The sequence below is a fragment of the Palaemon carinicauda genome, chromosome 31 (genome assembly GCF_036898095.1).
Source record: "Palaemon carinicauda isolate YSFRI2023 chromosome 31, ASM3689809v2, whole genome shotgun sequence".
Taxonomy (NCBI): domain Eukaryota; kingdom Metazoa; phylum Arthropoda; class Malacostraca; order Decapoda; family Palaemonidae; genus Palaemon; species Palaemon carinicauda.
This window is the reverse complement of record NC_090755.1, coordinates 7,135,493-7,149,479: the sequence shown is the minus strand read 5'-3', so window position 1 is coordinate 7,149,479 and position 13,987 is coordinate 7,135,493. Positions and strand designations below refer to the sequence as shown.

General features: G+C 43.6%; 1 protein-coding gene across 4 annotated transcripts in view; it reads left to right on the top strand.

The window, feature by feature from the left end:
- Positions 1-318: 318 nt before the first annotated feature.
- LOC137624243 (S-formylglutathione hydrolase) overlaps positions 319-13,987 on the top strand; it is a 48,687-nt gene continuing 35,018 nt past the window's right edge. Inside the window, exon 1 of one of the 4 annotated variants that reach the window (XM_068354755.1) lies at positions 319-384. Coding sequence is in view for 2 of the 4 variants with exons in the window: in XM_068354751.1 (XP_068210852.1) it covers positions 8,421-8,469 (49 nt within the window). In the remaining 2 variants the exon portion in view is untranslated. Of the gene's footprint in view, positions 430-8,417; positions 8,470-13,987 lie in introns of those variants that run through there. The other 3 variants (XM_068354754.1, XM_068354752.1, XM_068354751.1) reach the window with 3 other exon arrangements.

Genomic DNA, 13,987 nt, shown 5'->3' with positions numbered 1-13,987 from the left:
GTTTTTTTTGTGTGAAGTCATATTCTTGTAATTATTAGCCTGATACTATTTTCCTTTTATATTTTATTCGTTACTTCCTTGTTTGGAGAACCTTAAGTTATATTCCAACTAAATTTGTAGGTTGGTTTGTAACACACACACACACACAAACTTGCAGTCTTGCACATCCTGCAATATAGATGCGCATTGGAAAATATATAAACTTTCCTGTTTTCATAATTGTAATTATACATTCACCGATTTATTTCATGAAATTCTCGCCGATACTATTAGTTTCTTCTTGGTTGAAGGATGAGAATCATTACACGATTATCAAACGCCATGTTGATTTAGAAGAACCATTATTTCTGCTGCTTATTCACTGTTGTTGCTAGGTGGTTTGACGTGACGTGAGTATCTACTTCATGAGCTCGTTGCTGTTTTCAACACGTAAATAAGCTTAATTACTGAATGATTTAATTGAGGTCCAATTCCAGAGTGTTTGTACATATATTATCTAAAGAATTTCAGAGTGTTAAAAATTATTTTTTAGTTCGTTTAGTCAAATTTAGGTTTAGACAATGATCCGTGTTACCGGTACATTGCCAGTGTCGGAGTGATGCATCGGTCAGGCGTACTTAGATAGTTAAATTTATCGCTACCATTCGGTTATGGTGAACATTTACTAACATTTCAGTATAAATGATTACACCTTTGGTATTGCGATACATGATAGATAGGGGGAAGTAAGTTTAGGCAACCTCCCTTCTTTTGATAAAAAGTTTGGTGTATGTATTTGGTTCGGACGGTCGTAAACGTATTATTAAACTAATTTTATTTAGGGGGAAAATGTTGTTTATTCTTACATGAAATACGATATGTATCTACTGTAGTTTTATAATTTACGAAAAGTAAAGATTTAAGGTTGTATGATGAAGGCCATGCCCCATAACTCCCTATTTTCAACCCTGTCGCTAAGAATACGACAGTCTAAGGGGGTGGGTGGGTCACAGGGGCCGTTAGACTCCCGTTAGGTAGGTTAGGGGTTGTATGGATGATAGCGGCCACCTTTATGTATAATGACGGCCGACTAAGAATACGGCAGTGTAAGGGGGGTCGCAGGGGGCGTTATTAGGTAAATAGTTAAGTACACGGGTTGTACGTTAGTTTGGAGGGGGCCATGTTTAATTTGTTGGTGTTGAATTTTAATGCAAGCGGGAAAAACTGGCTGTTGATATACAAAGGCTCCTAGGTTAGGTTAGTTTGTGTTCTATGCACGTGTACCTGTCCGTCGTTGGGGTACGCTAAGGAAACAATAATCTAAGGGGATATCCCCCCCCCAGGTAGTTAAGTAGGTAAGGATATGGCTCGTAGGTTAGGTTAGATTGGAAATCTTAGGTTAGGTGATGTGCTTGTGTTTGTTTCCGTAATGAAATTGAGTCATAACTTTTGGAATTTTACACCTGCTCTGTCCGAACCAACTACAAAGGCTTCGAGTCTAAATTGTTCAGTTTCTTCAAACGCATTGACTACTATTTTTCACTGCCAATAATATACATCAGAGCCCCCTCTTACATAAACTGGTAATAGTATAGAACACCACGCGCTCCATTTACTCCAATGTAATGGAATCCTGCAGTTCTCACCTTCTTGCACAGTAATTAGTGGTTTATTTAAATTCTTGGAAAGCCATAATTAGCAAGATATGTTGGAGGGGGGGAGGGGTTATAAAAAGAAAATAGCTCAATTTCCTCACTAAACGACTTGGAACTGACCTGTCAACATCGTCAACCAAACAGAATCCGTGATGCCAGTGTACATAAACAGAAGTTTGTGATGCCAGCGTACATTTGATTTACTGTATATTCAAAATATACTTAATTAAAAATGGATTAATTACTCAAAAGTGTCCTTAAAATATACAATTTACAAATAGTGAGACTTTTGAGTAATCACAATTCTTGATTAAGTATATATTGTAATGAAAGTACAGTAATACTTGGTGATAATTTCCAAGCTTTATTCAACACATTAGCAAACTACCATATCTGTAACAAAGAAAGGCAACAATGAATACAGTATCAACATAAATGCACATGTTAACACAAACACATAACTTATGAAAATCATGCTATAAAACATTAACATAGGAAGAACAAAACAATAAACAAAACAATATGAATACTCAAACATTGACAGTAAGAAACAGCTAAGACCAACTGATATTATCACATTCTCCCCTCCTAGAAAATTCAACTTTAATCAAAACAAATGTATTGGTTTAATCCCATCCATAGCGATCAGGCGGCCTTGACACACGAGTGGACCTTCTTATCTCAGTGGGCTCACTGGATTCATGACAATCACGGTTATCATGAGTTTGTGTATCCTGCACTTCAGTTGTATCTGGGGACTCCGTCTCTCCTGATGGTTCAACATGGTGTACAGGAGACGTTGCACCTGCAGGACTTGGGGCTAAGTCACGGGTAGACACAGTTGATTCTCTACCATCTGGATATTTGACATTTGCATACATTGAGTTTGCATCCATGAACCGTTAACTGAAGAGGTTCATGTTTGCTAGACCTAACATGCCGTCGCAATAGTACAGGTCCAGGAGTCAAAAGCCATGACGGTAATGTACTTCCAAGACTAGAGCGTCGCTGAAACCTGAAAAAACGTTCATGAGGTGTCTCATTAGTTGCTGTACATAAGAGCGACCTAACTGAGTGCAAAACCTCAGGAAGTACTATCTCCCAGTGTTGTGTCTTCAAGCCACGACTTTCGAGTACTAAACAAATAGATTTCCAAATAATACCATTATATCTCTCAACCTGGCCGTTGCCCATCGGATGATAAGGTGTCGTTCTGCTGGTTGCAACCCCCTTCTGAGAAAGGTACAGTTTCAGTTCTTGGGACATGAAAGAAGCACCTTGATCTGAATGAATGAAACTAGGCATTCCACAAAGGATTAAGATAGATTCAAGACATTTGATCACTGTTTTCGAATGCATGTTTGGACAGGGAAACACAAAGGGGAAACGTGAATACTCGTCAACAACCGTAAGAATGTACTTATTGCTCGTGGTAGAGGGCAGAGGCCCCTTGAAATCAATGCTAAGACGTTCCATTGGCTGGGTGGCCTTTATGAGGACTCCTTTTCCTGGACGATGGAATTTTGGTTTTTGTTGGGCACAAATTCTACAAGAAGCACACACTCTTTTCACGTCATCTGTTGAAAATGGGAGGTTTTTGGATCGCACAAAGTGCAAAAGGCGAGTGACGCCAGGATGGCAGAGGTTCTCATGGATGTCAGTGAGACTTGACATTGAGGAAATAGAACAACAATAGGCACGAGTCAGGGTGTCCGGTGCAATATTCTGTTTCCCTGGACGATACTGTATAGTATAGCTGTAGGATGCCAGCTCCAACCTCCACTCTTGTATCTTGTTGTTCTTTATTTTAGTTCGCTTCCTGCTGTCTAACATGAACATCACCGATCTTTGATCAGTAATCAGAGTAAAATGTCGTCTCGCTAAGAAATGGCTCCACTTGCGAACCGCTTCAATAATAGCTGTGGCCTCTTTTTCCACTGCTGGATAATGCAACTCGCTACCCTGGAGCGTTCTCGACATAAAAGCTACTGGGCGGCCACCCTGATTCAAGACTGCGGAGACAGCAACTTCCGAAGCATCACACTCTACAACAAAAGGAAGACTCTCATCCACAGCCCGCAGTGAAACATCCATAAGTTGTTTTTTTAAAGAATTGAAAGCAGCTAGTGCTGGCTTGCTCAGTGGAAAAGTTTTTGTGTTCACTAAGGGATGTATCGTGTCAGAAAAACCAGGGATCCATTTGGCATAATAGGCAAACAATCCTTGAGCTCTTCGCAGAGAGCCCATATTTGTGGGAGGCGGTAATTCTTGAAGGGGACGTAATCTGTCTGGGTCAGGCTTTATAACATTATTCCCGACACAATACCCTAGAACATTGATTGTAGGAACAGAAATAACCGATTTCCCTTCATTGAGGGTAAGGTTCCGTTTCTGAACCACCTCCAAGAAGTTTTGAACGTTTTCATCATGTTCAGCCTGAGATGCTCCACCTACAGTGATATTGTCAAGGTATGGAAAAGTATCTTTGAGCTTCTCATCCTCAACTAGTTTGTCCATAGCTCTTTGGAATGCAGCTACACCATTCGTCACACCAAATGGAATCCTACAAAATTGAAACAATTTCCCTGCACCTTCAAAAGCAGTGTACTTCCTCTCACTCTCTTTAATGCTGATTTGGTGATATGCATTCTTCAAGTCAAATGTGGAAAACACCTTATATTTAGCTAGGTCATGTACCATATCCTCTATCCTTGGGAGGGGATAAGCATCTAGTTCTGTGTATTGGTTAATGGTCTGTGAATAATCAATACAAAGTCTCTTTTTATGCCTGTCAAGTGGATCTTTGACTACTACAACCTGTGCCCTCCAAGGGGATATACTTGGTTCGATGATACCTTCAGATAGTAAATGTGAAATTTGGTCTTTTACAAACAGCTGGTCATCTTGACTATAGCGTCTGGATTTGACTGCAATGGGTTTACACTGTCGAGGTAAGTTCGGAAACAATGACGGTTCATCTATGTCAGCTGTCGCTAGTAAACAAACAGGTTTGGCGCCAGTTATCTTCAAACTTGGTCTTTTCCCTTCATATTGAAAACTCACGCTCTGGTGTTGCTTTTGGAAATCATAACCCAAAATGACATCACAACACAAATCCTTCAGGACCCCTAGCTGTATACAGGGATATCTCTGATCAAGGTGAACCAAGTCTGCTATGACAAATCCAGAGGAACTAGCATTGAACGATTTTGATGCCATTGAGACCGCTGAGCTTGCAGGGACTACTGTCAGGTTTAGTCTCTGCGCTACTTCCTCACGTATAAAACTATCTGAGCTACAAGAATCGACTAGTGCCTTCAATGAGTGGCCATTTACAGTGATGTTTGTAGCTGCATGTGAAAGATTATTTGGATAAGTGGCAGTTATTGCAAGTAAAGTGGGATTATACAATGTAGCAGTGGTACTACCTGAAATTTTCGATTTACAGACTTTTGCAAAATGGCCTGTTTTACCGCATTTGTTGCATGTGGCATTACGTGCGGGACAACTCACTCTACCTGTACTGTGAAGTGCATTACCACAAAAATAACATTTTCTCTTTGATAAGTAGGCAGCGGCAACAGCTGAACCTCCCGGTGAACTTCCTTCAGCTCCCTCTTGCGTTGGATGTTGCTGCTGGTCACCGGTTGGCTGCGCCTGCCGCTCTGGAACTAAAGCAGCAGTATGAGGAACAGGTGGCGATGCATATGCGTCGGCACTGCGCTGGGCAAGATCCAACGTACGAGCTTGACTGTGTGCAGTTTCCAGATTCAGTGACTTATTCTCTAGTAACCGCTGACGAATAAATACTGAGGCAATACCATTGATAAATGCATCACGTACTAGCTCTTGCCGATATTGTTCTGCTGTGACTGGCTGGAAGTTGCAGTCTTTGCTAAGTTTATGTAACTCACGCAGAAATTCGTCAATGGATTCTCCTGACTGCTGTCGTCGCGTCGCTAAAACATGTCTAGCAAAAATCTCATTTGGCAACTTGACATAAACACTATCCAGTTTAGCGATTGCACTCTCAAAAGTACTACAGTCTTCGATCAGTTCATATACACTCGAGGACACACAATTCACTAATGCCCTCAACTTGTCTGGTGCAGCATCTCCACTTTCTTCTATGAAATTAGTGAATGTTCTATGCCAGTGCTTCCACTCTTTGGCTGCATTGGACGAGCTGGGATCCGTGTCCAGTCTAGACGGCTTCAGTAACTTAGCCATGATGAGTTTGTGTTGAATAAATTGTAATGAAAGTACAGTAATACTTGGTGATAATTTCCAAGCTTTATTCAACACATTAGCAAACTACCATATCTGTAACAAAGAAAGGCAACAATGAATACAGTATCAACATAAATGCACATGTTAACACAAACACATAACTTATGAAAATCATGCTATAAAACATTAACATAGGAAGAACAAAACAATAAACAAAACAATATGAATACTCAAACATTGACAGTAAGAAACAGCTAAGACCAACTGATATTATCACACTGTACAGTATATCAAATGTACGCTGACATCACGAACTTCTGTTTATGTATGCTGGCATCACGATCTGTTTGTTTGACTATGTTGATGTCAGTTCCATGTCGTTCAGTGAGGAAACCGAGCTATTTTCTTTTTATAACTACTTCTCCCCTCTTCAACATATCTTGCTAATTATTGCTTTCCCAGAATTTAAATAACCACCTAATTACTATGCAAAAAGGTGAGAACTGCAGGATTACATTATATTGGAGTAAATGGAGAGCGTGGTGTTCTATACTATTACCCATAAACTATCACCTTCCTCTTACCTAAAACTACCCCTTATCTCTTACCTTAAACTATTCATTTCCTCTCACTTAAAACTACCCTTTTTTTTTTCTCTTACCCAAACTATCCCCTTTCTCTTATCTAATACTATCTCATTTCTCTTATCTAATACTATCTCATTTCTCTTATCTAAAACTACCCCTTTGCTCTTACCTAAACTACCCCATTTCTTTTACCTAAACTACCTCTTTTTTTTTATTTTTTTTTTCTTCCCCAAATTACTTCTTCATAACTAAATTACTACTTCCTCTTGCCTAAACTACTACTTCCTCTTGCCTAAACTACTACTTCCTCTTGCCTAAACTACTTCCACCTCGTACCAAACCTACCCATACCTTTTATCTAAATTACCCTCCTCCTTTTACCTAAACTATAGCTTCTTTTTTAAACTACCTTAACCTCTTAGCTAATTTACCTCTCTTTCCCCTTCCGCTTACCTCTTACCTTAAGTACCCTCTCCCCTTTTCTAAACTACCCCCTCCTCTTATCTAAACTATACCCCCTCTTATATAACCTATCCCTCTTATATAACCTATCCCTCTTATATAAACTATCCCCTCTTATATAACCTGCCGCCTCTTATATAACCTGCCGCCTCTTATACAACCTGCCTCCTCTTATACAACCTGCCTCCTCTTATACAACCTGCCTCCTCTTATACAACCTGCCTCCTCTTATATAACCTACCCCCTCTTATATAAACTACCCATTTTTATATAAGCTACCCCCTCTTATATGAACTCCACCCTTTTTATATAAGCTACCCCTCTTATATAACCTACTCCCTACTCTTACCTAAGCTACCCTTTCCTCAGCTACCCTCTCCTCCTAACGAAACTACCCCCCCCCCTTACCTAAGCTACCTTCTCTTCCTAACGAAACTACCTCCCCCTTAAGCTACCCTTTCCTCAGCTACCTTCTCCTCCTAACGAAACTACCCCCCGTTACCTAAGCTACCTTCTCTTCCTAACGAAACTACCCTCTCCTCCTAACGAAACTACCCTCTCCTCATACTGTACCTATACCACCCTCTCCTCTTATATAAACTACTCCCCTTGAAACTATCCCTTCTGCTTCATATCTAAACTGGCTCATGTTCATGTTTATTGTTTTTCTGTGCATTGAATCATTTCTGAACTGTACATGGGTATGACATACCTTCAAGCTTATGAAATGATCTCAACTGATCAATTATTCACATTTTGAAATACAGTATTGTAAAATTTTCCAGTCAAGTGAAAATTTACTGAGTTGTTCTGTGTGTATTTCACCATAATTGGCTGGAAAAAATATATAGTTCACTTGTGTCATCAGTAATAGTCCTGCAAAAAATGTACATATAAAGCAAGGATATACATGATGCACAACTGCTATGGTTGATCCTAACCAAACTTCAATAGATCATGTCTGTGCCCAACTTAACGTGTCTGACTTGTGGTGGATAAGTGCTTCCTCTCTAGAACCTCTCCCTAGTAGCATAGATATGGTTAGCAATGTTTGGGGACACTTAAGGGGGTGTCCACACATTTTTAGGATAAAGAATAGAGGTCACTTAATTTGGTTAAAGTGGTGAATCCGATATACTGTGCAGTATGGTCATATTTTAGGCCATGTCTAGATTATGTACATCCATGGCCACCGGTTAAAGCCATTAACTAATTGATACGAGATATGAGATAAGACTGTTTATTTCAGGCTACAAACTCATGAATATGTATAAAAAAGTTAAAAAAAATATGAACATCCGTAATTTAGGTAAAGAAAGCTATGAACGATGGATAGTATTGATCATTATGGTTGAATTGTATATAGATTATGTACTGTATATTCATGGAGAAGTATCCCCTCTATAAATATGAAAGTATTCAGAGGATACTGAATTTTGCTCTTTTTGCATTGTTTTCCAAAGCATTCAACAAATGCTTCCATCTTTAGATATTTAGCTTGTTTTGGATGAATTCAAGAATGATGGACATACTGGTGCTGTCTCCCATAGTATTTTGTAAGTAAATCATGAGCCTTAGTTATGAAGAACTCCTTTATATACATATATAATTTTGTTGCATAAAACTTATATACATATATAATTTTGTTGCATAAAACTGATAAAGAAATTATTGTTGGTAAACTGGTAAGCTCTTGATTTGCACTAAATACCAACAGACAGAAAATTGCAGGTCTAGCTTTAGTTAGACCTTTTTTATTGATTTAGGAATTACAGCACAGTTGTAACCAAGACATAGGTAGCAGTCAGCCCTAAGCATTGGTATGCTGAATTCTAATTTTTCAATATTAATCTTACCCGATAATCATGTAGCTGTCAACTCCGTTGCCCGACAGAATTCTACGGAAGGGATACGCCAGCGATCACTATACTAGAAGGGGGTGTACTCACCAGCGCCACCTGTGGCCAGGTACTGCAGTACTTCTTGTTGACACCACCTCAATTTTTCCTCTGTCGTGCTTCCGGCAAGACCTACATGGATACGCTTATAATTTTGGAGTCTTGTTCACGGTTTTTGGTGAAGTATTGCTCTAAGATTTCAGCTTTCGCTATACTGGAAACTTGTCTATTAGCTTAGATAGCTTTTATATTGATTTGATTAATGGTTAACGATCTTTTGCTTTAATTGGAATCCCCCTTGACTGTTCTTTGATTCAAGATGTCCGACCTTTCTCAAGCTCCTCCCCAAAGACGATGTAGGACTTGTATTAGGCGTATTCCGAAGGCCTCGGTTGATCCTCACACCGTTTGTTCCGACTGTAGGGGAAAATCCTGTCAGTTGGAAGATCGATGTGAGGAATGCGCCGGACTTTCGGAACTTGATTTTGTTCGATTCCTCAAGTATACCACTAAGTTAGAGAGAGAGAGAGTTAGGAGGAGTTCGGCTCGCTCTTCGCTTTATTCCTCACCCCATGATCCTCAACCTTTTCCTCCCCCTGTAGTGGCTACCCCCGAACCTACTATTTGTGCTCAGCCTGATATGTCTGATGTTTTTCGTGCCATTCAGGCTTTAGGTGATAAAGTGGAGTCGGTAGTGAGTGACCACAAGTTCCTCTTGGCGGACGTCAAGGAACTTAAAGTGAAAAGTGCAGTGGGAAGTGGTAGTGCCAGTGCTGTGCCGAGTGCTAGTGTCAGTGTCAGTGTTGTGCGTGAGGGTACTTCTGTGCGTGCCAGTCGTCCTCCCAGTCCGGGACCTCTTGCAAGCTCCCAAGCCCAGGGGAGAAGCAATGTCGAAGGGTAAAAGGGTTTGGCAGGCCTTGATCGGCGCACAGAAGTATCCTCGGTGGTTGCGGGCGTATCTTACAGAGATCGTCACTTCCACTCTCAGACGATTGAGCCTTTATTTTCCTCGTCTGCAGAATTTTCGGGGAGAAAACGCTGGACTCAGGTCTCAAGACCTCTTAAGCGTAAAGTCCAGACCTCACGAGTTCAACAGCCCGGATGTAGTCATTGGGCTAGCTCTGACTCGCCGCAGTCATCAGGTGACTGCACACCTCCTAAGAGAGGTAAGGCGATGCCTCAACAGACCTCAACTTCTGTTAAGGCTTTGCCTCAACAGACCTCATCGTCTGTTGATCCCAAGATGGCTTTGCTGCAGTCCATGCAGTCGCAGCTTGCGGTCTTAATGCGTGAGTTTCAGGCAGAGAAGGTTACACCTCCTTCTGCGAGCGCTCCTCCTCCTCTCCGCAGTCCAGTCTGCCAGACGTACGAAGTTGAGGTTCCTCAAGCTACCTCCATGCGTGAGCTACCGCGTTGGGAGTTGCCAGTTACCAGCGTTGTGCAGCAACCTCCACCTTCCTTGAGGCAGGAATCTCTTACCACGCTACAACCTCCTCAACAATGGGGACAGGAGTCTTATGCCTTACAACCTCTTGAGGTACGACAACCTCTACCATCCTTGAGACAGCCACCTCAGCTCTCGCAGCTGCTACCTCTACTTTCCTCGAGGCGAGAACCTCAACTCTCGAGGCAAGCTCCTCAAGTACCTCAACTCGTGAGACAGGAGCCGCGTTCTGCGCAGCCGCCACCTCAACTCTCGCAGCTCACACCTCAAGAACCTCAATTCGTGAGACAGGAATCTCTTACTGCGCAACCACCTCAACCCTTGAAGCAAGCGCAACTCTTGAGACAGGAACCTCATGCAATGAGTCAGCCACCTCAACGCATGCATCTACCACCTTCTCCTCTACTTGACCAGTCTTTGCAGCCTGAACCTCAGGTTTTACTATAGTCGCCTCTCACCACACTTGCTCCTCAAACCTCCGCAGAACCTCCTTCATCCCAGCCTCATGACTTTGTCATTACCAGCCCTCATCCTCTTCAACAGAGACTTGAGGATGAGACCGCAAGTGTTTATGCACCCGCTTGTCAGGATTCTGCTGTTCAGCATACCGCTGTAACTTTACCTCTCGCTTCTCAACACTCAGGTGATGAGGTTTCTGAGGAGGAAGCTGCGCACCTAGATGATCCCTCTTCGGACGTGGAGGAACCCAAGTCGTTACCACCCTCCATTGACTTTCGCAAGGTCCTGGCTCTTTTCAGAGAGGTTTACCCGGATCATTTTGTTTCTGCTACCCCTCGCTCTCCTCCATCAGAGTTTTCTCTAGGCATGCAACCTGTTCAAGTCGGCCTACACTAAGCTCGTCTTTGCTAGATCCTCTAAGAGAGCTTTAAGAATGTTAGGGGATTGGTTGCAGTCCAAACAGCAACTAGGGAAGACTTCATTTATGTTTCCTCCTATTAAGCTGACTTCTAAGGCGGGCGTATGGTATGCCACAGGAGAGGAACCAGGCTTGGGAATCCCTGCCTCTGCCCAGGCTGACTTCTCAAGTTTGGTTGACTCTCCACGTAGATCGGCTATGAGGCGCTCTAAGGTCTGCTGGACCTTTTCCGACTTAGACCACTTCTTAAAGGGTGTCTTTCGCGCCTTTGAGATTTTCAATTTTCTCGACTGGTGCCTGGGGGCCTTGAGCAAGAAGACTGCCCCTTCTGACAAGGACTCGGCCATGCTTATAATGTCCTGTATGGATAAAGCAATTCGCGATGGGTCCGGCGAACTTGCCTCCATGTTTGTTTCGGGAGTACTCAAGAAAAGGGAACAACTTTGCACTTTCCTTTCCACTGGTATCACCTCTTGTCAAAGGTCTCAGTTACTTTTTGCTCCGCTTTCTAAGTTCCTGTTTCCTGAGGAGCTTATCAAGGAATTGTCTGCGGCCCTTATTCAGAAGGACACTCATGACCTTGTGGCCTCTTCAGCTCGTAAGGCTAAGGTTGCTCCTTCGGTTCCTAGAACTTACCGCACCCCAGTGGCCGATACTCCTGCTACAAGATTTATTCCGCCCTTTCGTGGCAGAGCCCCCAGCCGAGGAAGTACCCGTCCAGACGCTTTCAGGGGCAGGTCTAAGAAAGGTCCCAAGCCTTCGAAAGGCAAACACTGACTCTCCTCCTCTCCAGACAGCAGTAGGAGCCAGACTCAAGATCTTCTGGCAAGCTTGGGAAAGAAGAGGTGCAGACACCCAGTCTGTCAAGTGGCTAAGGGAGGGTTACAGGATACCATTCTGCCGCAATCCCCCTCTGACCACTTCTCCCATCAACCTCTCTCCCAACTACAAGGAAAAGGACAAGAGGCTAGCGTTACACCAGGAGGTGTCGCTCCTGTTACAGAAGAAGGCAGTGGTTATAGTCCGGGACCATCAATCCCCGGGCTTCTACAACCGTCTCTTTCTGGTGGCCAAGAAGACAGGAGGTTGGAGACGGGTGCTGGACGTCAGTGCGCTCAATGCTTATGTCACCAAGCAGACGTTCACTATGGAGACGACGAAGTCGGTCCTAGCAGCGGTCAGGCAGGAGGACTGGATGGTCTCGTTGGATCTGAAAGACGCTTACTTTCACGTTCCTATTCATCCAGACTCCCAACCTTTCCTGAGATTCGTTTTTGGAAAGGTTGTGTACCAATTCCAAGCCCTGTGTTTTGGCCTAAGCACAGCGCCTATGGTGTTTACGCGTCTGATGAGGAATATTGCAAAATTCCTCCACTTAGCGGACATCAGAGCCTCCCTTTATTTAGACGACTGGCTGTTAAGAGCCCCCACAAGTCGTCGCTGTCTGGAGAGTCTCAACTGGACTTTGGACTTGATCAAGGAACTGGGTCTTTTGGTCAACTTAGAAAAGTCCCAGCTTATTCCCTCCCAATCCATCGTTTACCTGGGAATGGAGATTCGGAGTCAAGCTTTTCGGGCTTTTCCGTCGGCCCCAAGAATCAGCCAAGCCCTAGAGTGCATTCTGAGCATGCTGAAGAGGAACAGATGCTCGGTGAGACAGTGGATGAGTCTAACAGGGACCCTGTCATCGTTAGCCCTGTTCATCGAGTTAGGGAGACTCCACCTCCGCCCTCTCCAATTCCATCTAGCAGCTCACTGGGACAAGGATTTGACGCTCGAAGCGGTCTCTATTCCTGTCACCAAAGAGATGAAGACTACTCTCATGTGGTGGAAGACCAACATCCTTCTCAAGGAGGGTCTATCGTTAGCGATTCAGACCCCCAATCTTCATCTCTTTTCGGACGCATCAGACTCTGGCTGGGGCGCGACCTTGGACGGACAGGAATGCTCGGGAACATGGAACAAGGAACAGGAAACGCTTCACATCAACTGCAAGGAGCTGCTGGCAGTTCATCTGGCCTTAATGAACTTCAAGTCCCTCCTGCTAAACAAGGTGGTGGAGGTGAACTCCGACAACACCACAGCCTTGGCATACATCTCCAAGCAGGGAGGGACCCATTCAAGGAAGCTGTACGAGATAGCAAGGGACCTCCTCATTTGGTCAAGAAGTCTAAACCTCACACTGGTAACGAGGTTCATTCAGGGCAATATGAACGTCTCAGCAGATCGCCTCAGCAGGAAAGATCAAGTCATCCCCACGGAATGGACCCTTCACAAGAGCGTGTGCAACAGACTTTGGACCTTGTGGGGTCAACCAACGATAGATCTGTTCGCCACCTCCATGACCAAGAGGCTCCCTTTGTACTGTTCCCCAGTTCCAGACCCAGCAGCAGTTCACGTGGATGCTTTTCTGCTGGATTGGTCCCATCTCGACCTATATGCATTCCCGCCGTTCAAGATCATCAACAGAGTTATTCAGAAGTTCGTCTCTCACGAAGGGACACGGCTGACGCTGGTTGCTCCCCTTTGGCCTGCAAGAGAATGGTTCACAGAGGTACTACAATGGCTGGTCGACGTTCCCAGGACTCTCCCTCTAAGAGTGGACCTTCTACGTCAACCTCACGTAAAGAAGGTACACCCAAACCTCCACGCTCTTCGTCTGACTGCCTTCAGACTGTCGAAAGACTCGCTAGAGCTAGAGGCTTTTCGAAGGAGGCAGCCAGAGCGATTGCCAGAGCAAGGAGGATATCCACTCGTAGAGTCTATCAATCCAAGTGGGAAGTCTTCCGAAGCTGGTGCAGAGCCAATGCAGTTTCCTCTACCAATACCTCTGTAACCCAAGTTGCTGACTTCCT